Source organism: Homalodisca vitripennis, chromosome 1 (genome assembly GCF_021130785.1).
Source record: "Homalodisca vitripennis isolate AUS2020 chromosome 1, UT_GWSS_2.1, whole genome shotgun sequence".
In the NCBI taxonomy this organism is placed as follows: Eukaryota; Metazoa; Arthropoda; class Insecta; order Hemiptera; family Cicadellidae; genus Homalodisca; species Homalodisca vitripennis.
In genome coordinates this window covers 117,382,070-117,408,950 of record NC_060207.1, presented here as the reverse complement: position 1 = coordinate 117,408,950, position 26,881 = coordinate 117,382,070, and the positions used below count along the sequence as shown (strand labels likewise).

The 26,881-nt window shown below is 31.7% G+C and overlaps 1 protein-coding gene across 1 annotated transcript; it reads right to left on the bottom strand.

Annotated features, from left to right (window-relative positions):
• Positions 1-811: 811 nt before the first annotated feature.
• LOC124370198 (phosphoenolpyruvate carboxykinase [GTP]-like) lies at positions 812-26,881 on the bottom strand. Its single transcript, XM_046828494.1, has 12 exons — positions 26,675-26,881; positions 18,807-18,897; positions 17,618-17,763; positions 16,532-16,716; positions 14,560-14,818; positions 11,090-11,222; positions 8,722-8,938; positions 7,943-8,144; positions 7,019-7,217; positions 6,256-6,408; positions 2,833-3,033; positions 812-1,218 (listed from the first exon to the last, which is right to left on the bottom strand). The coding sequence occupies exons 1-12, from the start codon at positions 26,722-26,724 to the stop codon at positions 1,114-1,116; spliced, it is 1,941 nt and encodes a 646-aa protein (XP_046684450.1). The 5' UTR covers positions 26,725-26,881; the 3' UTR covers positions 812-1,113.

Here is a 26,881-nt window from a genome sequence, read left to right as displayed (position 1 = left end):
CTAATAATTTTAATTATACCAAATTTGAATATCTTAAAAACCAGCAGTTTTTTCAAGAATTTAATGAAGAACAGTTTTTAGAGGATATTATCACAAATCCAATGACACCTACATTATTTAAATCGATTAATAAATAACTGATTTAGAGCAAATTTACTGTAACAAGACATGGCCCACCTTGAGGTTCTCAGCGAATAGCCAACAATACAAAAACTGAATAAACTGCTGCTCTATATAAATTCATTATTTGGTAATACAATAATTATGTATAGTAAATATGATATATAAAATTTATATACATATGATACTAAAATAAGTACAAGGCAAGTCTGAGGTCTAAAAAACTCCACTAAGAGGAATTTGATTGCCAGTTCCAACCACTACTGTGACATTGTGGTTCACATGTGGTCTATAGCAGCTCCAATAAACAAACACAAAGATGCGAGTGAACTCTGGTCAACTCAGTGCACCAATATTCCAGGAACTCCAGGTGGACTTACCTGTGTTTCAATACTCGATTGATCACAGTCCTGTAGGTTTACCCCGCTGTGGCCAGGCCATCACACTTAATACTTGAAGAATGGAATATTAAGGCAACTGCCAAAAGCAGATGCTATGAAGAAAAAATTTCTTTAGAATACGTCTGTGCTATTGTACTGATTTTGGAGAAACCATGTCTATTGTTTCATTATTGTATAAAATGAAATTCTTTGTTAATTTAATAATAGTTCATAAATAAATTCTGATTTTCTTTTAGAAACATATAGGTTAACATGGGCCAGTTACATGGAAAAAGATAAGACACAAATTGTACCTATGTATAAACAGTTTTACTGGAACCAGATCAATGTACAAGGCAGTCATCACTGTCAATAAATGATATTTACAATGTTCAATAAATAAACTCACATAATTTTGAAATTTTAAATGGAAGTCCTTTTTTAAATAGTTACAAAATAATTGTAAACACTCATAAAACTTAAACTTAAAAATACTCTTAAAACTATCTTCACTTATGACAATTGGAAATTCATCTAAAAATAGATTCATACAATAGTATGGAGTGTATGGCACATGAGAAAATCTGAATGGGAATGACTAGGGATGGTCAGATTATGAGGAAGCAATTCGGGCCTTGAGTGCAGACAGTTGTGCGGCAATAGACTTTGGCAGATCTTCACCCACTTGTTCTTCCAAGTACCTCTCAATTTCTTTAACCTGAAAACATGATGTTATTAGTATATATTACAGAAATAGGTACTTTGGTATTATCGGAGGCTACTATTTTTGGAACAGTTTTTCTTTCCAAAGACATAGATATACTGTACATTATTAGAAAGAACAGACTTAATTTGATTAACTATGAAAATTGCATGCCATTATGACCACCAGTTTTTGTTTTCTGCATCCATAAAGGAAGCAAGGTGGGCAAGAAATAGGCCACTCCGTCCCTATGTACTTGTTATTATGCAATACACATAGATTAGGTTAGGTAATCATAAATATGTTACTATTAATATCAAAGTGAAAGATAACCTTTTAAAAGAGCTCACATGATCTGAACTTAAATTTGGGTACTATATCCAATGAGAGAAGTCATTGATAATGCCTATGCCCATAACTGCGGGCTTTGATGTTTGGTGCTACCCCGCACTTCTCGCCAAAAACATTCCTTGAAATATAACCTAAATTCAAGCTCATAAATAACCTAAGATCACGTGAATGCTCATAAATGTCAACTTTAAATTTTGTATTTATAAATGTGTAGGCTATAAAAAATAGTAGATAGGGACTGAATGGATTCCTCACTGACATTGGTTCCTTTCGGGAGGCAGAAAACAATAACCGACCGTCATAATAATATGTAATATATATAGTAAGTCAAATAAAGTCTGTTCTTTCTACTAATGTTGTTATTTTTAGGTTTCTGGTAAGAAAAACTCTTCAAAAAATAGCACGTGGCCTCCAGATAATACCAAAGTACTCCCTCTTATGTCACTTAATAATCTCCCTGCCTAGAATCAGGGGTAATGTGGCAGTTTCAATCTGTTAATGAAATTAAAGTCGATAATATGCAGGCATCTATTGCTAACCTAAGAGTTTGATTTTGAACTGGGTATAACTTCTATAGGAAGTGACCTGTGTGAGATATACTGTTAAAAGATAGTAAGCTCCGGATAATATCAAAGAACCCAGAAATATACATATGTATATGTATATATGAAATCGGTTACATCCTTTGTTTATCTGGTAAGTTGCTAACTTTGGAAAAAGATTCAGAACCAGTATCAAAATCATTGAAAATTTTAATCTGTTTTTATACAAAATATTGATTTTAAAATGTTTCACTGTATTATATTTAAATTGTAAAAAAATATTGTTTTGGATGTTTAAATTTTATAAAACATCCAAACTTAAAAAGAATTGATTTTATAGGTTTGAAATGTATCCGTTTTTACAAATTTTGATAATGCAGTAAAGTTGTACAATAACAACGTAAAAGAAAATATTATACAGTATAATTATACAAGTATGAGTAGGGTAATTAGCTTTTAAATAAGTTTGTTTAAAAATACATTACTTAAAAAATTACATGCCTTTGTAGAATGGCAGGAATATGAAAAATGTGCAATCATAACAATTAATAAAATTTAGTACTTAATTGCCTAGAAATATCCTTATAGAAATATGCCTAAGTCCCTTATATCCACATGATCTAAAACAAATAACTTATCTCCCCTTGACAAATCCACTAAGATTAACATAGCCTACTTAAGTCACTAGGCTGTAATGCAAAGATGAAATTGTGTATTTATGGCTAATATTGAGTACCTCCTGGGTCCAGAAGTCCTTGGGCAGATCGAACAGCTGTTTGAGGTCAATGTTGTCAAGTCCTGTCAGATTGAGAGCGCTGGTGGTGGGGATGTAGCCAATGGCAGTCTTTGCGGCAGTGTTGGGTTTGTTCTCCACCCGATTCAGGATCCAGTCCAGAACTCGGACATTCTCACCAAAACCTGGCCAGAGGAACTGACCCTATCCACACAAATTGGCATTATTTTATTTATTTATTGGCATTCAAGAAAAGTCTTACTGGTAATTTTCTAATACTTAGGTTAACAATAAAATGATTGGTTTCAACACTATTTGTCTAACAAACAATGAGTTCACTGAGACATGCAGTGTAATTTAGTAAGAATGCTCTACCCCTCCTCTATTCTTTCCTTTCTTACTATGACAGTGTCACTCTGCTTTTCTAATTGAAACGATTTTACATTACCACCTTCACTACAGTCAACATATTGAGAGATAGTGATTAGTGACACTAGACTACTGTGCCATAAGGCGTCTGCCGCAGTCAGCGTGTTAAACTACTGTACAATAACTGTCTAGCTATAACTCATACAGTTAACATCTTCATGAAATTTTTGAAATATTAGGTCCTAAAATCGTTATTTTATAGTACTGAACTTATAAAAGAAAGACAAAGATTATATGTACAGAGTTTATAGTAAAAACACTATACCACCAATCTCAAGGTAGCTTATTCACTGATACTTAAAATATTCTGCAACAAATACAGTTTATATGAAGTGAGTTTATAATTGAGTACGGTATATAATGTATGTTAGAATGGTATGAAACTTGTTATTGAATTACCATCTAAACTTTTATTCTTGACAGGGTGCTCCACAAAATTCAGCATTTGTCACATTATGGAGCGCTTTAGCATTATGGAGTCATTATCTTGAGCATTTAATTTTGTTAACCATTATTTAAAACGTTTAATTTTTAACACAGATTAATTTGAGCAGGTTTTGTCAATTTACCATTATTAACACCTGCTCATTTTAAAGTGCAAATTGATAGACTACCCCGGGCAATGTTGCCTGCTCAGAGCTTGGCAACTCACTACTGTAACAACTGCTAACATCATAACCACTAACAGATACTTTGTTCCGATTATTCGTCTATCATAAGAGTCCAAGTTACAGCAAGCTCCCTTGCTCCTTCGTTGCATACATCTGCCCTGCACCCTTATACAGTAAATAAAATATACCCCAGCCTGCTACATAAGTCTGTTAAATAAATATTTTACGCTCTGACTGACTTCTGACCCCTTTAAATCCCATATTTTTCAATAAGTATCTTAGATATTCCTTACCACATTTTTTGATATTTTATTCCTCCTACAGAGCTTTACAATTCGCCAGTGTAGGAGGTTTATTTTTCATTGCATAAAAATCGTATATTTTTATTCTTATGATTTTTTTAAATTGTCAAAAACAATTTTTTTTATTTCTACTGTCATTTTTGTGTGTAAGAGTGCTAAAAGTAAAATTTTCCCTTGCCAGAGATTGTTTTCCCTCAGGCATTATATTTCTCATTAGAGAGTGACACATCTGTCGCGTTGCTTGCAGCCTCAACTACATAATATTTTAACTTCCTCTGTATCTTTCAAGTATTTGTAGACATAATACACAATTTCACTAGCCTGTCTGCACAGTGGACGACATGAAGGACTCGCCAATTTTGATAAGACGTCATCAATCATATGTACACGCGCTAAGCAACACTTGTATAGGCCTTCACACAAAAATACAATCTAGTTATAGAATAGGTGAGTAGCTGCAATGTAAACAAAACGGCATGAGCGAGACACGATCCATACAGTTTATAAAGAGAGATGCTCATCCCACTCCCCACTGCAAGCCTCTCTCCCTCTGGGACCTCTCTTACTCGCGGCTGCTCAGATATTTGCTTCTGCACAGATTTCTTTGCAAGCAGTTTATCTATCCCCCCTGGTCGGTGTGCCCTTGCATTAGATAGTCTACTGTACTGTAAGGTGTCTGTCATATTCAACGTGTTAAACCACTGTACTTTAACTGATCACCTGTAATACATGCAGTTACACTTAAACTGCGGCTCTATACTGAGAGACTGTAATTAGTGACATCAGACTACTGTGCTGTAAGATGTCTGCCGCATTCAACTTGTTAAACTACTATACAATAACTGTCCAGCTATAATGCCTAAATATATATCATATATATTATAAACCAGAAAACAATGTAAAACCTTCAAATAAGTATTTACCAGAGCCTTTTTTTTAATAAAAATTGAAAAGTGTTTATTTTTGGTTTTTTTCCAAGTTTCACTCATTGTAGCTCTTACGTAACTTGAGATAGTAAGATACTTTCAAATCAGTAAAAATAAGTTTTTTTTTATATAATAATTGAAAGTATTTACTACTCTTTTTAGCCATCATCACTTAAGTTAAGTCTCTTCCTTTTCCCTAAATATGTAATCCTAGGGTAGGGCTCTAACTTATGGTAGTATGTAGGGAGGATGTCTCAGTTCACAGTTTGACACTAGAAAACACATCTCTTTTTATACTAGGGTTATCAGCACAAACAATGCAAATTCTTTTATAATCTTTTCCAGACAAATATGCAAGTAAATGACCATTATCACTCATACATTTGGGTAGTGTGTTTCATCTTCCTGGCTAACCAAATCCCATTTTATAACAAAACAATCAACCATAATTGACTACATAAAAGGTTAACAACAATAAACGTAAACACTGAGCAAGACAAATCACGTGGCGAGTTGTGTCTTCGGGTTATTGTGTCGGTCAGCTTTGTGCAGTGCGGCCTTTAGATAAGCTGATAATGCGTTATATTACAAATATAAACTATTATTATTTATTAATTAATTAGAAATTAATTAATTTTAAAAAATTAATTTTTATTTATGAGCAGAGGATTTTATAGGTGCAAATTACATCTTTATAACAAATGGTTTTTGCATAATAATAGCTTAAAGTTGATCTACAGCTGTAACGTCTTTATCAATTCACAAGCAGTATAGGTGAACGTCTGTGCTATCTGTCATCAGGTGAAGGGTTAACTAGAATGCAAGTTGAGTTCCTGTGTCTCTGTGTCTCTATACTTTTATGAGTAACACACAAACTACCGTCATATACAATGTTAGTGTTCCAATAAATAGTCTTTTGAAAAATTAATATTTATGACGAAGGTAGAATTTCATTATTGTCAAGTAAAGTCACAGTCATAAAATAATTTACTGCTATTTTTCTTATACAGATGGCCATATTAATAAATATTGGGTTTCATTGCTAACACGTTATGACATGGAATATAAAGATTCTGAATATATTGTTCACAAAAATGGACACTGGGTCAGTAAGATTTTATGTCAAGTGAATATGTGATACAAATCACAAAAAGTTACCTTGTCACCCTTGCGGAACCAGTTGACATGGAAGATCTTAGGTAGTTGAACTCCGGGCTTCTTGTTCATGCTGAGCCAGTGTTCCAGGTATTGGCCAAAGTTATAACCAAAGAAGGGTCGCATCGCAAATGGGTCATGCATGATCACCTTGCCCTGTTGGTTGAGTTAACATTTATTATGATTCATGTAACAAAGTAAAGTTTTAACATACAAAGTATCATCATTGTGTGCATAAATTTGATCGCTTATAAGATAAAAATCAAATTATGAAGACAAATACATATGTTTTTCTTGTTGTAATGTTAAAAATCAAATATTTAAATCTGTAATAAATAATTGAAATATTTTACTATATTGTAAATGTATTAACGTTTATCAATAAAACTCTAGATTCATTAAACTTAATAAATTGCTCACACTTGATATTATAAATAAAATTAGACTGTAAGCGAAATCACTGTTAATTTTTAAATATTTTTGCCCATAACTGAAATCAAACTCAGTGGTAGAATGCTGGTATTTGATGTGTTAGACCTATTTTCTTCCATAAACATTTTTGGACAAAGTTGATTTTTTGAAAAAGCTCACCAGCTTTCATATTTATTCTGAATGAATTTTGAGAAATTAGTAATCTGTATTGTATTACTTGCAACTGTATTACGTATAAAAAAAACTAGATGATAAAGAGTGCACATTGCAGTCCGTTGAGTAGTTGTTAAGTATAGGATGAAGTTACACATAATTAACTGAAGATAAAATTCACCTTGAACTCAGCAGCAGCGGTGGCCTCAGAGCGCATGGAAGCTCCAATGAAAACACCATGTTCCCAGTCAAAGGCCTCATAGACCAGTGGTACACCTGCGGGACGACGGCCACCGAATAGGATAGCGTCAATGGGTACTCCTTCAGGTGCCTCCCATTGTGGGTCAATGATTGGACACTGGTTGGCTGGGCTACAGAACCTGTCATAACAGTTGAGTTATCAGTGAGTTTACTTTTTTAGGGCATTGAGAGTTAGAAAATCTTTAATGTAAGCATGGGACATATGATTTAAAAGATTTTGGATTGGAAACATTGATGAAATAGTGTAATTCATACAACTCAGTATAATGGTGCTCGTTTAAAATTTTGAAACATTATAAAACTAATTAGTCAAAATCCTTGTATATAAGTTTTAAAAGTTTATAAAAAAGCTAACATCAAACAAATAACATTAGGATAAAGAGAGTTGAAAAGTTATGTGTTATGTGTCACACATTGAGATTTCACAAACAATAATTATTTAACTTCAGGGATCCTTCTCAAGAAAATCTAGCCATATTTTTCAATTTAATAAACCGTTTTTATCTTTAGTTTGCAGCTTTCAAAACCTTAATAATAGCTACCATTTTTCAGGATCGTTTAACTTACATCTTTATTAAAACCTTTAAAATTATATCTAAGATGTCATATGTTTATATTTAAGATTTTTTTGTACAGTCTTCATGGCTTGTATCATAAGAAATATAAAGAATCAACGATGGCATAGAAAAATAGATTTTCAGCCCTACATTGATATTCAGCGTTTTAATGTATTAATATCAAATTGTGAAAATATTTCTAAGCCTTCCTGGACTTCTGGACAACTCTGTAGATACATGCTTATAAGACGTAGGAATCAACATTAACATGAAATAAAATATTGTACCTAGAGTTGGGGTGGGCTGCAGGGTAGTTCTTGGTACGGTTCCAAGCCTTGCCATGCCAATCAGTGATGGCTACGTCTGGTGAGATCTCCTTCTCCATGCCCTCCCAGAAGACTCCTCCATCACTGGTGGCCGCAACGTTGGTGAACACAGAGTTGGCAAACATTGTCTTCATAGCATTGGGGTTTGTCTCCATGGATGTGCCTGGTAAAGCAAATGCCCCATGTGATCTTGTATTTTTTTGAAATTTAAATTAATATTATAAAATTTAGCTATTATATATAAACCTGAATATATTCAATGTCTCAGCATTATATTACAATGTAATACAGGGTGACAATTAAGTCTGGAACCCCCTTTTTAATTTTTGAACCACAATAGAAAGAAGTACCAAAGTTCAAACGTGCTTACTGGTGATAGTAACGCACACATCTGCCCAATTACCGACCAGATATTCCCTTTGGGGGACGGTCCACAAGGAGTCAGACAAAATTCTTAAATAGCAGCATAGGTCAAGTTTGGTATCAAAGTCACCTCTCGCCAAAATAATATGCTTTTGTTCTTGATGAGCAATAAACAATTAAAGCCTCATGGAATTGTACCATTCTAGATTTTATGTTGATTTGTGCAAAGGTTTGGCACCATACATGAGGCTTATCCATATAAGGTTTGGGTTGTTGAGTATAATATTTTACCCATAAATATTAAACTTATTTATGAGGAAATGTAGTTCTGTTTACTCATAAAAATTAATTAGTTATGATTTGATAGTAGAAATTACCTGGAGCAACACCGAAGAAGCCGTTCTCAGGGTTGATGGCGTGTAGTTTGCCAGTGCGCTCATTAAACTTCATCCAAGCGATGTCGTCTCCCACACATTCGATCTTGTAGCCGGGTAAGGTGCTCTGCAGCATAGCTAAGTTGGTTTTACCACAGGCACTAGGGAAGGCAGCTACAATGTAACGCTTCACTCCAGCTGGATTGGTGATGCCAAGGATCTAAGTACCACCAATACAGATTACTTTTGGTGATCAATATTGATACTGACATGCAGTGCAAACTTGGACAGAGGAATGCACTAAGACCACACAGTGTATGTATTAAATGAAAAATAGTTGTTGAGCGTTTATTCTAGTGGTTAAAATAAAGCTTCCACTTCCTTTAAAACACGGATATGCAATTTACTGTTTTTTCGGCAAATTAGGTTCAAATAGTTTTTTATATTACAGAAGCCAAGGTAATACATGACAAATTACAATATTTGTTATATAAGGGTATTTTTATGTAAAAAACAATTATGACCATATAAATATCTGTGATAGCCCTTCTGAACTGTTATTTAAATTGAACTGAGTTGTTATGGAAATTGTACTTGAACCAAGCTGAAAGCTGCCTTTTAGGGAGATGGCGATACACAGAAATTTTGGAACAGTACATTGAGGGCCAACTTTTGAAGCTTGTAGTTATAAAAAGAGTTGTTTTCAGAAAACAGTTTTTTTACACCCAAAATATATTTACAAGAGGTTTTGCAAATATTCAAAAAACATACACAGATTATGCCCTGACACTTCTGAGGTGAAGGTGTATTAGTGAGCAATGAAGATTTTTTAGTTCCATAAACATGTTTCTAAAATATAAACCCCTTTAATGCTGTGCCATTTTAAAGCTGAAGAAATAGATCATATCAGACAAAAATTAACTGCACTAAACAGAAAAATTTGTATAAAATTAATGTTCCAAGTTTTTGGAGGTATTACATTAATTTTGTGTCTTCAACAAAACCACATGAGAAGAAGTTTAAAGGGTAAATATTCTAAAAAAGTTATTTTATACTGTTTGACTAAATTTATAATTAATCATGAAATTTGGCTATAGGCCTACAATTTATCATATTAAGTACCTACAAAAATAGGAAAAGTGAATTCTTATATTTTTTCAAAAGAATATGCTATCCTTAAAAAAATTAAAATTGTGAAAAAGGGGATCATCAAGTCAGTCAAGAAGTAGGAGATGGTTTTGCTGCTAAGGTGTTTGAGCTCCAACAAGGAGGCAATTTATACCATAATATAATATGATCTTACTTAAATATCTACATAATGGTTAGTTTTTCTTTTATTGAATATGCATTGTCTTGGCTTTAAGCTAATTAGTTTGGGGTTGTTTTAGATGGATTTGCATTGACAACTTCATGGAGCTAAGATTTGTTTTGCCAAAATTTCGTAGTCTCAACTTGGTTTATTCTGCTGCAATGTGAGCCACACTATAGGATGCTCAGTGATGCAGAGAAAGGATTGAAATGATCCAGAACTTAGTGACATTGGAAAGGAGTTCATGGTTGGAAATAAAACTAGGGTTAGGGCAATCTTTGAAGATTAAAATATTTAGTCATTAGGCAACTCTCCAGGCATAGCATTATTTGTATAATAAATAATTATAAGCCCTGAAGGCTAACTTTTTTTTATTATTGTATACCTATATTTATTTATAACTTAAAAACCCTCTTATTAGATACCATTACTCCAAATAATTTAATTACATTAAAAGAGCAATAGCCTTTCAAGAGTTACATTACAATAATGAAATATGTATATTCTAATGTTTTAAAGAAAAAAAAGGTTTTTAATTTGACTTCAAAATACATCCTAGAACTTCGTCACTCAGATAAGTTACAAACTGTATAATTGATATTTTGTTGCTTAAAAGAAAGCAATACAGGTCTGTGTAGCATATAAAAGTTGTAATCTTATCTTATAAATCATTTTTTACAAACAAAAAGTTTAGACTTCTCCATCAGTGTATAAAATATACAAGTCACTTATATTTATAAAAAATAATCTTATTTTGCAGAATTTGATAACAATAACACTCATTCCGTTCCCAGCATAGTCTTTCTGTGCTTCCATGTAAATCCATGTTTTATGAGAAAATTACTAGGGACATGTGCACAAACCCATTTAATGAACTTCCTTGATGCCTCAGGTAAAATTCTATGTCAGTACATCTAACGCCAACTATGTAGCAAAGAAAACAATTGTTCTATAGTGTCAAATATTAAATGATTGGACAAAATACACTCTTAAATACACTTTTAAAACAACAATAAAGTATTTTTGATTGGTTAAAAACATTTATTTGAGACAGAGACTCACCAACATGTGTTCTGCAAGCCAGCCCTCCTTGCGAGCAATGCAGGAGCCGATCCTGAGGGCAAAACACTTCTTGCCCAGGAGAGAGTTTCCACCATAGCCACTGCCATATGACACGATTTCATTCTTCTCCGCACTACACAAATACAGAAGTATATAAATAAATGAGTAATAAAGCATATTTCAAATTTTAACCTCTTTTTATTCGATAAATATTTGTAATAAAAATGAATAGTACAAATATATAGTTCAAAATTTCTCCTGCTCCCTACTGTACAATGCATACTTTCATTTATTCACTCTAAAAATTAGCTTCTGAAAGATGAAGGTCAAAACACCTTTAAAGTAAATATGATTTGAATTTCATTACAAAAATATCAGAATATAATCTCTTTCTCTAAAACGTTTTTATGGAGATGAGGTGTATGCATTTTACTTCTTTAATAAGTTATATAAACACAATAAAAATTTAATAAACACTGCTATATAAACAAACAGTATTCATGTTTTATAGGGTCAAAACAGAACAAAAGATTCAATTTTTTTAAACAATAGGCACCTTAGATATGTTTATAAATTAGGCTTATTGTTTTTTAAAATCATGCAGTCTGAATGGTTTTAAGTTCAATTTCAGTTGGCAATTAGTATTTAATCCTTCATACACTTTAAAAAAATATTTTGAAAGTAAAGATGAAGTTTGTTAAACAAATAATAGACTATAAATAATGATAGTTTAATAAAAATTAGAAAATATATATGAAAAATTATGAAACAAAATATTTTTAAACAAATCTATATATGTACTAGCTGACCCAGTGAACTTCGTTTCACTTACCTCTTAACATAAACCATATTAATTTAAACCCTAATTATGTATTGCAGAACCGGTAACTTTATAAAGGCATCATCATCATCAAGGCCATGCTATGGCATCTTAGAACTGTTCAAAATTCAATGAATACAGCGCGTTCTACACCACAGTTGTTGAACAATGCCACAATAATTAATAAAAAAAAAAAAAAACAAAGGTGTCTTTAAAAAGGTGTTTTAAATTTCTGTCAGATCAAGTGTCAGATCGCTTTGTTTTTATAATTGGCTGAATTCGTTTGTAACGTGATAGTCACTTTCCTTTAAATTGATTGATTGATTTGTTTTTATAGAAGAACTTTTACAATGCATTGTCCCTTTTGCAAAAAGTGGATAGGACGGCAGAATAAAACAACTACCTGTCCCAGTTGCACTAAAAGATTGTTAAGATACGACGAATGTTTGACAATAACCGCTGATACTTTCAACTTTTGTATTAAGTGCGGTCACAATTTGAGCCGCATAATAAGAATTAACAGAGCCAAGGAACAAAAAAATCAAGTGAAACAATTGTTATCAAAACCGAAGTTCGTCTCAACAATGCTATCATCATCATCATCTTAAGGAATAACATTTTCAGAACTTAATTTAACTGGTGAAGAATTAAGATATTTGGATGAGATAGAAGAAAATCAGGAGCACAACATTGGCAATATTCTGGCTTTTCCAGACTTGTCCGAGTCACCGAGGCCTCCCGCCACGCCGTCAGGTCCTAGCGAGCAAAGTGAAGACATCATTAGCAAGCCGGGTTTATAAATAATTTTGATATAGAGGTGGAGTTTAACATTTAATTTTAACCCTAATCATTTGAAAGTTATATTGTTTAAAGATTCAAGTGCCGAGAAATTTAAGAAAATATGTTTCTTACCATAAAGACTGATCAATATATGATTAATTTGATTTGTCGGCACTATAATCGATTTCTGGATCGTAGGAGAATGCTGCTCGTTCCAGGTTCACAGGAGCATTGCGTTTGCGGAATCGGTCAATTTCCTTTTCCCGGGCTCGCTGCTGTTGTGATCGATGTGCCCGAACTCGTTGCATTCTTTGTCTATCCACTTCATTCTGATTTACTGTAGAACGCAAATGTGCCATACCAATACGACTGTTATCGTAATCAGTCTCTTGCTGGTCATCAGTGCGATTAGCGCGTGAGGTAGCTCGCCGCACATTCGATCTACTTCGACGACCTATGTTAGGTCGTTTTCTTCTCGGCATTGTAAGCAGTATCTGATATTAATGTTTTCTTGCACTAATAATGTTAACCTATAATGGCGATGCAATAGTAAGTAAACTTATGATACTGAGACACTTTGTCATTTGTATTTGTTACAGCTGTTAAATTAAATTAAGTTAAACATGAACATCAATCAAACGTTTGACAGGTAAGAACAGTTTGTATGGGAAAATCAAATTGTCGTTTTTAGTATTTTCCTTGCAGTTTTGTTATATTTTCTCATCGTTTAAACCTTCCCTGGACTTCCACAAACATTTCAAGACTAAAATTGGCCAAATCGGTTCAGCCGTTCTCGAGTTTTAGAGAGACTAACGAACGGAAATTCATTTTTATTTATATAGATTTAATTAATTAACTACACATATATGTCAATTCAGTATGAGTGTAAAGAAGATGCTTACACATATGCAGGGATAGACATTAAACAAAATTTGTTTGGCATGGGGTTCTAAAACAAATATTTTGATTAAAAGCCAAAGTAAATTATTTATTTTAGAATAAGTTTTTAAAACTCACCTTAAACGAAAATGTATTGAAGAAACGAGGAAATGTTTTTGAGGAAAAAATTACTATATAGTTTTACCTATATTTCTCAAGACTATATATTCTGAGGTTAAAAACTTCTTCCTGAGAACATAAGTCAAAAAAGCTCCCTTTTAGAAGTAAATGGCATCCAAGGTAGGCTTTAAAAAATTACGTTTTTGCTTAATTTATTACTATTCCACAAGCTGACTTAAAATCTTTTAAATTTAAATAAATTTTATCAAGAACTGCTTGAATTAAGGTACTTAGAAATAAAATCTTTTTTATTTTGAACTTTGTTAGGAATTGTTAAAAATCAATACCATACCCAAAACTACCTGTAAACCAATATCACACTTTTGACGTTTTTTCATATAAAAATACCTGTGATTACTAGATGTTTGTTAGTTAATTAATGAAAAATAAATATTTTGGGATTAAATTTGACTTCAACAGCTCAAAAGGAAGGAACTGTAGATAATATGTCTATAGGTAGAAAAAACATTATTTTGGTATTTTGCAATGCATTCTTGAGGGATTTACATGAGTTAGAAAACATTCTATATGAATAAAGATCACGTAACCAGCTGTCTTACATAGAAATATTAATGCTAATGAGTATTACAGTGTTAAAAACACAAATAAAACTGATAATTATATGTACAAAATTGCTATTCTTGTTAAGAAACCAAAAAAATATTTACTTTGACACTCTTTATAAAATATTTATTTTTGCAAAATACATTATTAAAAAATGAAAGATTTATATAATTAAATAGAAATATTTACACAAGGAAATAGGCATTGAGTAATACACACACAAAATGTGAAAGTTCACACCACTCACTTATGAAGGATGATAGTGCGCTCAGGGTCACAGGGCCAGCTGGGATATTCATGCTGACCACTGGCTGGGGTTCCGAGCGCATGGAGGGCCTTGACAAAATCACAGTTGTTGGAGAGAGCCTTGAGCGCAGGGGCTCCCATTTTAGTCATGATGCGCATAGAAGACACAACATAGGGAGAGTCAGTCAGCTCCACACCCAGCTTGGCTAGGGGAGACCCCACTGGACCCATGCTGAAGGGAATGACATACATGGTTTGGCCTGAAAAGTACCCAATCCATCAGTGGATTTTAAATGGTATTGGTATCTAATCATATGCAGTGTTATTCAGATTTCCAACCCATAATGGTGGTTACCCATTTATATTTGTAAACAAAATATACTCGAGAAGTCACTCAGTTCTAATTTCAAGATATGTGAACGCACATTAGTCTCACCTCTCAACAGATTATTTAATTCCTAATCCTAAAGTGGCTGATAGTGGTTTACTCAAGTACTTCAATGTTCAGGTTGATGATGTACCATATACGCAATTACATACTACGTGTTTAAAATTTTATACCAGTACCACTGTACTGTTGGAATTGATCAGAATTAGTTAGAACAATTAATCTTTTTGTTTAACCATTTTATATGTTTATTCAAGTTTATATATTCTTGTGCTTACTTTAATAAGGTATTCACACCATTAGAACAACCAAGATTGAGTAATGGGGAGAAATACATATTTTATACTACTGGGGGAGGTGCTTGCCTGAAAACAAAACTTCATAACACTAGTTTCAGAGATTTAAAAATGTTGGTATTTCACACATATCCTTTGTGACTCCATTGCACATATTTGGGGCTGTAGAATATTGTTCTTAGCCAATTAAAAATTAACTTGTTTAATATAAAAATATTAATCCTTTATTTCTCAACTGGAAATTTATAATAGGTCAGCAGAACAATGAGCTATAAGAGGGATCAAAATAGATAAAAGTACAATATGAAACCATTGCATGTGATTTAGTAGCTGACAGCTTGAACACATTGTTTGAGTGTAACCATAGCTTCATTCATTATGTGCATGAATGAATTATTACCTGTTGAAAGAGAGAATTAAACAATAAGCAAAGAATACATTGTTATTGTGACCTGCTGAAATATAGGCTCAAAAGCGCAGAGTGCTCATACTCGATTCGTTTTTATTCTATTTATTTGGTTTTGTTTATATAAATTGAAAATTAGTATATTTTTTAATCTTAAAACCTTGTAATAAATTGCAAAATGAACAGTGGGTTAGACCTATCAAATCCTTTGGCTATGCATATGACTCTTACAATTGGAACTACTCTAGACAATAATTCATATAAAATTTACAGCTACTCACCAGATATTTTTAGTACAAGTACAATTCTTACAATATATACCTCTGGGATTAGGAATTTTATATCTCGACTAAAAATTAATTTATATTTGAATAAAGTGTGATCTTCTGCTTGTAGTATTAATAAATACACCCAAGATGCATTTCTTTTTATCAGTGATAGTAAAATAAACTCTTTTTGTAAAATTAAATCAGTTTTGTTTTAATTAAACCTCTTGAGGTGACTGATAAGAGTAATGGAGGGAACCTACATACAAATAGTTGTAAATATGAGTTTAATACATTTAACTACCAAGTGGTGCAATGCCTCACCTTGTGACAGTAATGGTAGTTAAAGTATTATTGATTTTCTTTTTCAACTCATTTAGCATTTTCATAGAGGCTAGTACGATGCTAGAATAGTTATACGGGAGCAGAACTTTTAGTCTGACTAGATCTTCCTTCAGTTACACATACTAAGTTTTTTCATTCGCTCACCTCACTTGTTTATTTCTTTATGTTCTATAGAACAGGTTTCATAGTCCACTAATCACAAAGGAAATAAGCAGTTCTTTTGTGGAAATGCTCAAGTTTTATGCCAAAATTCCAAAAACGAGCAAAATTACCTTCCATGCAGCCAGGGAAGCGTTCCTGGATGTTCTTCTCCATATCCTCCAAGCTCATCCAATTACCGAGAGCTCCAGTAACTCCAGGCTTGGTCTGTGGGATGGTATCTCGCTTGTTCTTGGAGCACATGAAGGTGCGGCCCTCCACACGGGCCACGTCCTTGGGGTTAGTTAGGGCTAACCAGCTGTCAACATGGTATAATTAAATTATATATTTTTTAAAGGGTTAAAAATTGTAACTATATTGCAATTAATTGTGAAAATGTAAATGCTACACTAAAACACTTTTTTTAGTAGGGAATTTGATTGAATATGCCCAATAACATCAGTAGAACCAATTGTTAAATGGGAACAGCTTTTTTGATGTTGAATAACATGTGGATTTGGTGGCTTTGGAACTCTATCTCCAGATCAATATACTTACAAAAAAGGACTTGGTCATACTTTCTAAACGTTTTTCTGCTTAAAAGCTTTTGTTTTTAATGTAAAATGGAAAATAAAATATTATCAATCCTGCCTTGATAATATGAAGCTTCAAACACACTGTTTGTTTTAGTGAGACTTATTATTGGCCTGTATCCTGTGTACTATTGTTACTTGGGTACCATAAAAGTTCTACCTTATAAGTGCATCAATGCTGTACTTTTAACTATTCAATGGACTTTGTACGCGTAATGGAAGGTGGTACAAAAAATGCAGATTTTGTTGATCTAATAATTAACAAATTTGGACAATAGCAAGGATGAGATTGAAGTTTTTAGACTAAACCAAACAAAAAAATGTTTGCATTATAGACCACAATACAATAATGCTTTGTAAATAACAATGAATTATGTGATACAAATGTTTAATTTTTTACTGATATCTCTGATTTCCATATAATTTTCTTTAAACCAGGAGATTTTTCCAATCTGACAACACCCACGATTTGAACTTAATACATACATTAGTGTCCAAAATAATAACTCTGTAATAGATAGAAAGTGTATAAGAATAGCTTGTAGAAAAGACAGGGAATGGGAGAATTATTAAGAAAAAGAACGTGGAAAATGTTTAAAATTAAATAAGAAATCAACTCTTACTGACCAGTTCTTGTATTTAGGAAGAGGTTTGATCATGCCACGACTGACCATGAGGCGAGTCAGCTGGTCGTTCTCAGCCTCACTGCCATCACAGATGTGGATTTGGCTCGGCCGACACAGTTCAGCATTCTTCTCCACAAACTCACGAAGCTAATATATAAGAAATATGTTACCATCTTTCATATTGACAATAGATACTCTTAAGAAGGCTTAAAATTTCTCTAAGGGACAGTTGCATAATTAGAGACAAAGATTTGGGAGGTAGAGAGCTATTCAAATATAATATTTTTAAATGTAAGTACAGGTCTACCTATGTCTTTGGTTGAACTCAAAAATTCCAACTCCATAATAGTAGAACCTTTTCTGTTTAGTACAGTTTCTGGATAATTCAAGAATCCTTTCACCTAATTCTCAAACAGCATTCTTCTCCACAAACTCACGAAGCTAATATATAAGAAATATGTTACCATCTTTCATATTGACAATAGATACTCTTAAGAAGGCTTAAAATTTCTCTAAGGGACAGTTGCACAATTAGAGACAAAGATTTGGGAGGTAGAGAGCTATTCAAATATAATATTTTTAAATGTAAGTACAGGTCTACCTATGTCTTTGGTTGAACTCAAAAATTCCAACTCCATAATAGTAGAACCTGTTCTGTTTAGTACAGTTTCTGGATAATTCAAGAATCCTTTCACATAATTCTCAAACAGGTTAAGCATTCTGTATAATTCATATAATATTTTTTTTATGGAATATTATTTTATCCAACGTGGCACACTGGCTTGTACAATGTAATTTATTAATGGCTAATATTATTGAAGAAAATAATTTCCTTGTCAAAAAAGAGATTAATAACCATCACGTCACATGGAATACAACTCCGATAGGATCCAACTTCAAATTACCCTCAAAGTATAACTTCAGAACCAGCCAGATAGAACCTATGTCTGGGGAGGTATATCATGTCTCCAACCTCAGTGAGTTTAAAATAAAATGATACAATAATCATTGTATTGATAAAAGGTAATAGATACAGACAGTTATGTGATACAGATTATTAATTAGCTAGTTGCAAAACATCAATTGAAAATAATTTGATTATTGCGTTCTGTAATTTCTAGCTTTGACAATCTATACAATGCAAATTGAAGGTGATACAATAAGACTATGAGATGGATAATTGTGTTCACCTTCGGGGAGAGAGTGCTGATGTTGCCATAACTGACAGCAATGCCTCGGATTTGGTTGTTGGCAGCCTTGATGGTCTTGGTGACACAGGTTCTGAAACAGAAATGTAATGTGCTTTAAACAAAATAGGTTTGATTCATGTAACATACTACTATTGCCCCTCTACATGTCTCTCTTCCCTCCTCTCTACACAAATGAATGAAAGTAATCAAGTTTCCCTATCAAACAAATATATAAAAAACAGTTAACTATTTTATTCAAAACTATTCTTACTCAGAGGACAGTTCAATTATTTGGAATGAGAAAACTTATAAAATATCTTGAAACTAAATAATGGCACATATATTAATCCTATCTATGATAAAAATGTACCAAATGTTATAAAAATTCGCCCAAACTTTTGATCACATTGGAATAATAATTACTAATCAAAATGATCATGGGTAGTATGTTATAGGTATAAATTTTGAATTTTAAGTTGTAAGTTAACACTTAGTTATAACAGTGATAAGAGTGTACTTCTGTAAATTTGTTAAGCATATTGTGATATATAAGAAGAAAATATTTAAGAAAATAGATTATCCCAAATAAGTTTGGTTTTTATATAAAAAAAATCTAGTTTAAAAATTGACAACATTTTATTTAGATACTTATAAAATACAGTCTATTTATTCAGCCAAATGTGGAAAATATCATTTTGTTCCAATGAAATTGCTCAAAGAGAATGCTTTAATATAAGATACAAGGTGTCATATAAACTATGCCACCATTGTTTTCTCAAAAACTAATAAATGCAAAGAATAGTTTAACACAGAACTTCACCTTATTTTCAAAGATTAACAAATCGAAAATAGTGAGTAAATTAATTAAACATAACACAACACAGTTGTGCTGTCATTAAACAATGTTTACACAGACTAGTTGATTAAATTTAACAGAATCTTTTAAATAATAATATTTGTATGCAGTAGCGCAATTTTAGAGACCCAGATGGGATTTTTGCAAATTTAGAGACAAGTAAGTAGGACATAATCCAGAGTGATTTTCAAAATAAGATTAGGCATAGGCATAATGTACTGATATTTTACATGGACATTCTTAGGGTTCCTGGTTTTTTGTCAACCTTCCTATAACAGCAACTGTCCTACTCTTTGAATAGTAACAAGGATTTAAGAAAGACTATTATTTGGTGAAACTTTTTATCGTGTAACAGTTATCCAAAACTTTTAGGGAAGTTAATAACCAACAATACAGTATTATTTATTTCCTATCACTTTATCTTAAACCGTTAAAACTTTTATTTTCTAATTTGATTTGATTTTCCTTCAGAAGTATAAAAATGGGTTGTTTTAGACAAGATAATCATTCAAATAGTTTTCATGGTATTATCAACTTTGTCCCATTAAGATAATTAATTTTGATTCCACCCTACTTTGACATAAAGAAATGTGACATCGTTTGGCTCATTTCTAAAAATAAAATCCTAAATATGCTACTCTCCTATATTCTACCTACTTTTTGGAGAATAAAACAGTTGAATACATTTTCAAAAATAATGCTTCTATTATTGATTTTGTTTTATCAATATGCTCTATCAAGGTAGAGCGAGCCAGGGAAGCTTGATATAACTTCTCATTCAAATATTTCTTGCCTTAAACCCCATTTTTGAAAGGGGTGATATGTTTTAGACCCATCAAAAATCAAGTTGTGACATAAGTACAAAAAATTGTCTTTAAAAAGTTTTCAACCACTAAAATATGTAAAGGGTGAAGGGAGCTGAGTGACTTTTGCATTATCAAGGATACTAGATTATGAACAAAAAAAAAAAAATAATAAAAAAAAATAAACATTAAATAAAAAGTATGTTCCAGAAAAGTCATGATTGTTTTATTATCCTTAACAATCACCATAGAATGAAGATTATGTGAAAATTAATAATTTTGTATACACTGACTATTAATCAGTAACATTAAACTATCCACCGAACTGTCATTTTAAAGTAATACATTATATTGCCAGTTGGATGTACTGTATTTGGAAAAAAAATCCACACATTGTTTTACGCAATGTTTATTTTGATATAAGTAACAGCAATGATTTGTCATCATTACGTGATCTAGAAGACGATGGATTGCGTCATCTGTCAGAAAACTGAATGAGCCACTTTGACTAGCAGATAACATTAGAGATCACTTTATTACCAATTAGTTTATCAATTACCCATAGATAATCGGCTGGAGTAATCACATGCTGTTGGACTGTTAAATGGGTGATTAGCAACACGAGAGTACATAAACTTAATTGATTTTATCAAGGCAAAAGCAGACCTCTAGATGGAGGACAGAGGCTATGTTCTTTACACCTGAATTCAATTACCAGTCAGAATTTAGAATTCTTTTGAGAATCAACTCTAAGAGAACTAGTAAAACAACGAAAGAACTCCTCAGAGGGTAATAAAATGCCCCTTGGCATAAAGGGATACAGGAACTCTTCTTTGGGAAAGTTATTAATTTATACATAGGAGATATAATTTATTACTTCATTTCAAAAGAAATATTTTATTTTCTATAAAATCAAGTACATCTGACGGGAGAATATCTCATGCTACAAAAATAATATAAGTTTAATGTATTGTCTAATGAGCTTCAAACATGTAGATATGAAACTTATCCTATAGGGATATATATATATATATATATATATATATATATATATATATATATATATATATATATATATATAATCCTTTTTTACTCATACAAAATGTTAATATATTATACTTTATATAATTTGTTGTCATTAACTTTTTATTAAGGCTAAACCACACCAATAGCTGACACATGAACTGGACAAGCGGTTTAGATAGCACAAGGTGTCTTTCAAATTCTATTACTTTCACAAAGAAAATGCGGATGTAGCATAATAACATGCAATAGAAAATTTTTATTACTATTTTGCTGGAAAAAATATTTGCCTACTTTTGTATGTTTATGTTTAAGCAGGTTGTGAGTAAATAATTCATTTCGATAAGTATTATTGTAATATATGAGTTCACAGCTTAAGGCTAAGTGAATATCTTGTACTTAGTTTGTTAATGCCTCTATCTAAAACAAGGTGACATTGATTAAAATAAAGGGAATGAATGGCAGTTTTGGCTACGTTAAAACATAAATCTATGATGGCAAAAGTTTTTGATTTTTAATTAATTATTTGGTTACACTTGTATTTTCTAAAACTTTAGAAGTGCAAGGAGCATTACTCCTAAAAGATTAAATTTACATTTGCCAATCTTTTATTTCTACTGTTCTTGGTTTTCAAGAAAATATAATAATGCAATATAACAAATAAAAAACTTTAAATTATTAAAATCAGTCTATAGACAAGAAAAACTTGATGTTTATGAAACATGATTAAAAACCACAAAGGTAAAATATAGAGCCTTTCCTTTAATAAATAGAACTAAATTCTTTTTGGCCCAAGCTTTGATATGTATATTTATTACACTTTTATTGATAGAAATATTTTATTAAGCTTGATAGGGCTGATAATTTTTTAAATTATAAAAATATTTATACTGTTTAAAATTGTTTGAATTTACACCTGATAACAGTCAGTATATTTGATGTTGAAAGGCCTCATGCAATAAATTTACAATTATTAGACAATTGTGTATTTTCATTTGCAGCAATAATAAATATTACATAGACTTAATCTATGCCAACAGTTCAATGATTTTAGCTTCTATAAATGAACACCAATCTCAGCAATGTCATGTTAAGAATGACCTAAGAACTACCTATACTTCTTTGATACAAAACTACTCAGTAGTGTAACAGTGTCACATAACTATTTACAAAATACCTGTAGGATATAAGTGGTGGGGCAATAAAATCAATTAAATGAACAAGAATGCCTTTATTTACATGTGGATCTGTTTTACAGAATTGTTTACACAGGCCTGAAGTTTCATTCTCCAATTTTAAGATTTGATAAAATTTGTACCTCAGTTAAATTTAATAAAGGATAATTATTTGCTTTTATTTATTATTTCCTTTACAGGGCCTGATTCAATCTTGATCAAAATTTGAATTGTAGTTGCTCAAAATTAATCTGGGATATCCAACCAAAGCCTAATTAAAGATCTGTCCAAATCTTGACTGAAAATAGTCAATATTATAAAAGTAGTCAATTTAATGTTTATAATAAGCAAAAATAATCTCATAATTATAAACAATTGTTCGTCTCCACCGTTTTATAACATCCTTACTGTCTGGGTGTAAGAGAATTCCGACGTAGTAGTCAATTCAGGTCATTTGTGTGAAAGTTCATCACTAAATCTTAGTTTGTAATGAAAACTGTTTCATTATGCATAACCTCATAATTATGCAAAAATTGTACGTCTCCACTGTTTTATAACATAAACTGTCTGGGTGTAAGGGAATTCCGACGTAGTAGTTAATTCAGGTCATTTGTGAGAAAGTTCATCACTAAATCTTTGTTTGTAATGAACACTGTTTCATTATGCAATTTGTAATGAGCAAGAATAACCTCATAGTTACGTAAAAAATCTCCACCGTTTTATAACATTCTTAGTGTCTAGGTACAAGGAAATTTCGATGTAGCAGTTAATTCAGGCCATTTGAGAGAAATTTCATCACTAAATATTTGATACTATGTATTTTACTTTTGGAGAACAATATAATTGCATAAAACAACAGACACGTTTTAAAAAAGCTAAATTTTATTTAATGAGCAAAAAGTACTATTTTTATTTACAGAGAGATAATCAGGAAAGACTAATGATTCAGTTGCCAGTTATCGAGACCGGCAATTGAGCACACGCCTGTTTTGAGTTCAGCAGTGATGTAGAGCACGTTCAGAGCCACTTGTTTTGTTTCATTGCGCTGACAAGAAAAGGCAAAGTCAAAGTTAATTAATTGTGCAAACGTGCTCTATCCTACGATAAGAGAAGGGCGGTCAAGGTCATGTGGTCCCTGTTGCCCAGCTGAACTTTGTTGACTACAATAAAACAGATAATGGGGGCCAGATAAGAAGTCCTGGTCTTGATATACTACGATGTTAGTTCCAGTCTAATGTGGTTAAAATATGAGTTGAATGTGTGAATTGTTTCATGCAAGAGCGATATTTTCCCTTTAAGAGATTGTACACATTGAATGCCGTAAATAATAAGCCCGACGTTTTGAGAAGTAAGAGGTTAAGAAATGAAAAACACGTTTCAATAAACGTAGTTTCTTAACATGGGTAAGAAGAAAAGAATTCACGATTACTAACCAAAGAACAAACTAATGTAATTACATTAAATGTGAAATTTATCCAAAACAGTCAGGAAATATGATAAATTATATGCTAGGATTGGGTAAAAATATCTGGAAACTCAAATGTACTCAAGATTAATTACATGAGTTGTGAGTAACGTAATTGCAGTACAATAACATGCCTCGAGTTTATATACCCTTAATAAAAATGCAATTAGACTGTTTCAATATTCTCATTTTTTCCACAAAACATTAATTTTTCAAATAGAACACTCTTTATCGAATATAACAAATACACAACACTCACAATCAGTTACGCGTTATTAATCACTGTGACTATTTCTTGAGCACAACGTTAAAACACAATTAATAGCCAGACATGTTTATGTGGAAAATGGCATGTAATTAATGATTGTTACAAGCTTGTTTAAAATATAAATTAATTCATTATGCTACGTTAGTATGAATTATTATAACACTAGCACTTTTAGTATTATGTTGGAAAATGTGTTACTGTTCTTTGTGTTGGCAATTTGCAGCATCCAAACGAACCCATAATCATGCTGTTACTTTGAGCGAAACTTGAGCGCTTTAGGTACAAAGCGTAGTAATTATAAGATAGCAAATCTTTATAGTATTATAAAGGCATAGAAGAGCACTTAAAAGGATACATACAATTTAAAGATAACACAATATAATTTGTTTATAGTGTCGTATTTAAGTTGCTTTGTACACACAATATAGATCTGTTCATGTAAAAATGTGATACATTTTAAACAGAAATTTTTTTCTTATGTTAAGACAACAGTTAAATGATGGAGGGAAATTAATAAACGAAATATTAAAAATAACCAGAAAGAATAATTTTGTTAATAGACAACATGCTGTTTTTTCGTAACTATTTCAATTTAATGACTCAACTCGTATAATTATTATAAACACAGTTTTGTCATTTATATGATGGTTTTAAAGTAACAATTACTTGGATGATTCATTATCAATATAAATCCGGATACGAAGAAGGATTCCCAAGGGGTTACTACAGATTTCGCCAACTCCTATACATTTCAACATAGTTATTTTAATAAATATAGATTGTACAGCAACACTATACGACTGCAGGGACGCGATATTCACTGTACCTGAAGGGTAAAAGCTGCGGCTCGCTTACAAGCACATTTGGTACAGTTTACACAGTTTCTCCTTATACATGTTTAATATAATTGATTAAAGTCCTTAAATAAACAAACGTGTTTGTAAGGTGATCTGAACAGCAAAACACCACCAGTAAACAAAATGAACAAAGATCGAGTAACGTACTCGTAGGTATAGGGTAATTACGACATTTAAAGGTGACATTTGGATAAAAAGATTCGACGTAAATTTCGTGCCTTTAAATATTAATTGGAAAAGAAACTAAATCACGTATATCAACTTCTACCCGCCGATGCGTACTACCTAGGGGTATAATCAGGTAACAAACGCATAATGCAAAAGACCAAATGTTGTTAATTTAATTCTACAATAATGTTCATAGTAATTTTGTATGAAAGATGAAAAACTTGAGGGATATTTGGATATTTTAAAAAGTGTGTTTTCAAATTAAATCCTTCTATAATATTAATGGCAATATATGAAAAAGTAATAATCTATATTATTACAAACACGTAGACATTAAAAGGTGAATATTTTTATTATTTATTTTATTTTTTAACAACGTACTAATTGAAATAAAAGAGTTTTAGTTCATGTGTTATTTAACATAGACTTTTAATCTACATCTATTTGATCAGTTACTTCACATTCTTGGATTGGCTTATTGTTTAGTATTTATGATATTTTAAAGTATACATGTGTGTTTTGATTATTGAATCATTACTTTTGACATACCACAATCTTCGATCATAAATACAATCATAGGTACAAAAGAAATAAATGCAATAGTTTGGCTTTTTTTAAATAAAGAGAAATAAAACTTGGTAGAATGAAACATATTTCATGTTTTAAGATGAATGTGTGAAAAATGCTTTTTTAGATTCCAAAGTTACCCGTTATAGTTGGTGGAAACATTTACACATTTGAAACCCGTAAAAGCAAGAAACAATTTTCCACTTAAAGTTTTTCCTGCATCAAAATTTACAAGATCCCACTGTGGTATAGTGTGGTGGGTGACTTGTATAACATTATGGAATGTTTACATAACAACATATCTTCTAATTAATAAATTTAAGATTCCATTTCTTGTATATGGTAAATTATTGATCGTATGCCATTAATGCTTATGTAAGATTACGCCGTAAAACGTTATCTTTAAGCTGAGCAACCAACCACGTGATGAGTTAATAACAGATAAAAGCCATCCCGTCAGTCAATTTTCACTGTGACGTGTTTTGTTTGATCATACAGAAATATCCATAAGGAAGAATAAAATAAAAATGGTATTAATTTTATCTGAAGTACTGTACATTTTAATGTAAATCATGAGTTTTGCATTGGTGTATTGTTTTTTTTATTTGATTATTGAGAACATTTATAATTGATATATTTTTATTCAAAACAAACAACAATAACAATTATTAGTAAGGTGAACTTACGAATCGGGAATGGAAGAATATCCCACAGATCCGTTGGTAACTTGGGGCATGTTGAAAATAGAGAGTGGTGAGAAGAAGAAGAAACAGAAGAAGAAGGAGAATAAGGAAGACCTCTATTCCATACAATACAACTAACTGATGCGGACGCAGCGCCGAGTTCCTCCCAGCTTACGCTCGGAGCTAACTGACCGAAGTGAGAGAATCCAT